This window comes from Alexandromys fortis, unplaced genomic scaffold, assembly GCF_014885135.2.
Source record: "Alexandromys fortis isolate MF-2015 unplaced genomic scaffold, M_Fortis_MF-2015_v1.1 scaffold_4312, whole genome shotgun sequence".
Classification (NCBI taxonomy): Eukaryota; Metazoa; Chordata; class Mammalia; order Rodentia; family Cricetidae; genus Alexandromys; species Alexandromys fortis.
This window is the reverse complement of record NW_026072172.1, coordinates 1-2,310: the sequence shown is the minus strand read 5'-3', so window position 1 is coordinate 2,310 and position 2,310 is coordinate 1. Positions and strand designations below refer to the sequence as shown.

At 53.9% G+C, this 2,310-nt stretch overlaps 1 protein-coding gene across 1 annotated transcript; it reads left to right on the top strand.

Moving 5' to 3' along the window:
* Window positions 1-11: 11 nt before the first annotated feature.
* LOC126496431 (cytosolic non-specific dipeptidase-like) lies at window positions 12-1,918 on the top strand. The gene is made up of 2 exons (XM_050133939.1): window positions 12-468; window positions 1,402-1,918. The coding sequence occupies exons 1-2, from the start codon at window positions 415-417 to the stop codon at window positions 1,714-1,716; spliced, it is 369 nt and encodes a 122-aa protein (XP_049989896.1). The 5' UTR covers window positions 12-414; the 3' UTR covers window positions 1,717-1,918.
* Window positions 1,919-2,310: the final 392 nt, after the last annotated feature.

The following is a 2,310-nucleotide window of genomic DNA, read 5'->3' as shown; positions in this document are numbered from 1 at the left end:
TCGCCAGCTGTAGAGGACCAGAAATGCTGGCTGGTGTGGGTTTTTAGGTTTGTGTCCTGGTATGCAGTGGGGGGCTCATGTACCCTCCACCTGCTCCTCAGTCTCTCTCTCTGGAAAACAGGGGTGAGTAGTGGTCCTGCTCACTTCCGTGGGGCTACCTGACTCACCAGCATGATGCACTTGGTGCTCCTGGCCCCTGCCGCCACCTGGTCATTTGCTCTGGTGCCTGAGCTTTTGGAATCAGGACCACCCAGAACACTTATGCGCTGCCCCGGCTAAGCATCCCACTTTCTGCCACTTCCCCCAGGCTGCCTGGTAGACAAGAAGGGGAAAATCCTCATCCCCGGCATCAACGAAGCCGTGGCTCCTGTGACGGATGAGGAGTGTGAGCTCTATGACCACATTGACTTTGACATGGAAGAGTTTGCCAAGGACGTTGGGGCTGTGACCCTTCTGCACAGCTGCAAGGTACCACTCCCTCATGCCATCCTGAGGACCCATCTTCACAGCTGCAAGGCACTGCTTCCCCCCCCCCACACACACACACAGGCCACCATGCTGACAGGCTCGTCCACCTCGCCTCAAGGACATCCAGTGTCAGAGGTTCTTCCTCGGAGCGAACAAGTCGTCAAAAGCAGGGTGTGGTCAAGCTGAGAGCTGTTAGGATTTTCAGATGTCAGGATCAGCCTTTGACCAGGTTAATCTCTAGGTGATCGATCATAACCCCTGTCCATGGGGGACATGCGCCCTTTCCTGCCACAAATCTGTTTGCTTTGTATGGTTTTGTGGGCACCTTGTTCCCACAAGGCCCAGAGATTAAGCCAAGCATGGAGGCAGAAACTGTCTGCCATTACTTCATTGGTAGGAGGAAAATTGTTATCTTAATATAGTTATTGTCTTAGGGGTGTGGATATCAGTTCATCACCTCGGTGTAGCCAAGATGACCAAAATCCTGCACAAGCCTTTTCTAGGGGAAGGAGAGGAACAGGCCAGGCTGGCTCCTGAGTTTCACCTTCCTCAGAGTCAAAGGAATGAAAATGGCTGTGCCATCAGTCAGGCTGGGCACAAGGCTGGAGGGCATGGCTAAAAAAGAGGTGGCAGGCCTGGCTAGAGTCCTAGGGAGTTGCTCCTCAGTTTGACAAGAGCAGAGGGAGGACCAGAGACATCTTAGCCTGTTGGGGACTGAGGCGCACAGCATGTCATGCCAGCGTCATTCGCCATCACCTCTTGAGGCCATTACGGCTGCACGGCCCTCCTCTGAAGTCTGAGGTGGTCATTCCAGTACACTAGGTGGACTCTGACCAGCCCTCCAGGGTGGGGGCCCCCGTGTCTTCATCCACACCTCCATTGTAGACATCCCATCTCCTTGGTGAGCAGCTGTGCCCTCTTGTGCTTCTGCAGAAAGACATCCTGATGCACAGATGGCGGTACCCATCCCTGTCCCTCCATGGAATCGAAGGAGCCTTCTCTGGTTCAGGGGCCAAGACTGTGATACCCAGAAAGGTGGTCGGCAAGTTCTCCATCAGGCTCGTGCCGGACATGGTGCCTGAAGCCGTCAGCGAGCAGGTATGGGGGGGATGCAGGACGCCAGTGGGTAAAAGTTGTGGGTTCGTGCCGGACATGGTACCTGAGGCCGTTAGCAAGCAGGTACGGGGGATGCAGGATGCGAGTGGGGTAAAAGTTCTGGGGTCGCATGGCAACCGAGAGCTGCTGTGATGCTAGAACGGTAAGATCTTCCTCCTGGACCAAAGCCTCCAGCTCGGACTCCTGCCCCTTGACATTGGTTGTAAGAAGCAAAGCCGTGTGAGCGAGCCTTACACACTGCAGACTACTGAGGCATGTGAAAATATGACCTCTGACCTCACCCCAAAGCAAAGGCTCATGCATGGTCACGTGTTAGCTGCCTCTCTCGGAGGTGAGGATGGAAGGGTGGATCCGGGCAGCTGTGGGTCAGCGAGGCTCACAGAGGATGTGTCTTGTTGATGAGAAAGACTTGGTAAAGAGATGGAATCAGAGGCTTCTGGGAAGCAGACACTAGGGCCTCCCTCCAGAGCACAGGCTTTTCTCTTGAGGGAGCAGCTCTAGATCAACCCCAGCCCTGGTTTTGTTTGTCTGTTGTGGTTTGACGCTTTGTTTACATTTATTTGTTTGGCTTGAATGCTTTGCACAGATGTATGTCTATGCGCCACATGCGGTCCTGGTGCTCACAAAGGCCAAGAGAGGACACCTGATCCCCTGGACCTAGAATTAGATGTGGTTGTGAGCCATAATGTGGGCCCTAGGAACCAAAGTACTCTTTTTTTTTTTTTT

Coding starts and splice junctions, on each gene's coding strand:
- LOC126496431 (XM_050133939.1), top strand. CDS start 415: ATGGAAGAGTTTGCCAAGGACGTTGGGGCTGTGACCCTTCTGCACAGC. Junction 469..1,401: donor CCCTTCTGCACAGCTGCAAG/GTACCACTCCCT, acceptor GTGCTTCTGCAG/AAAGACATCCTGATGCACAG.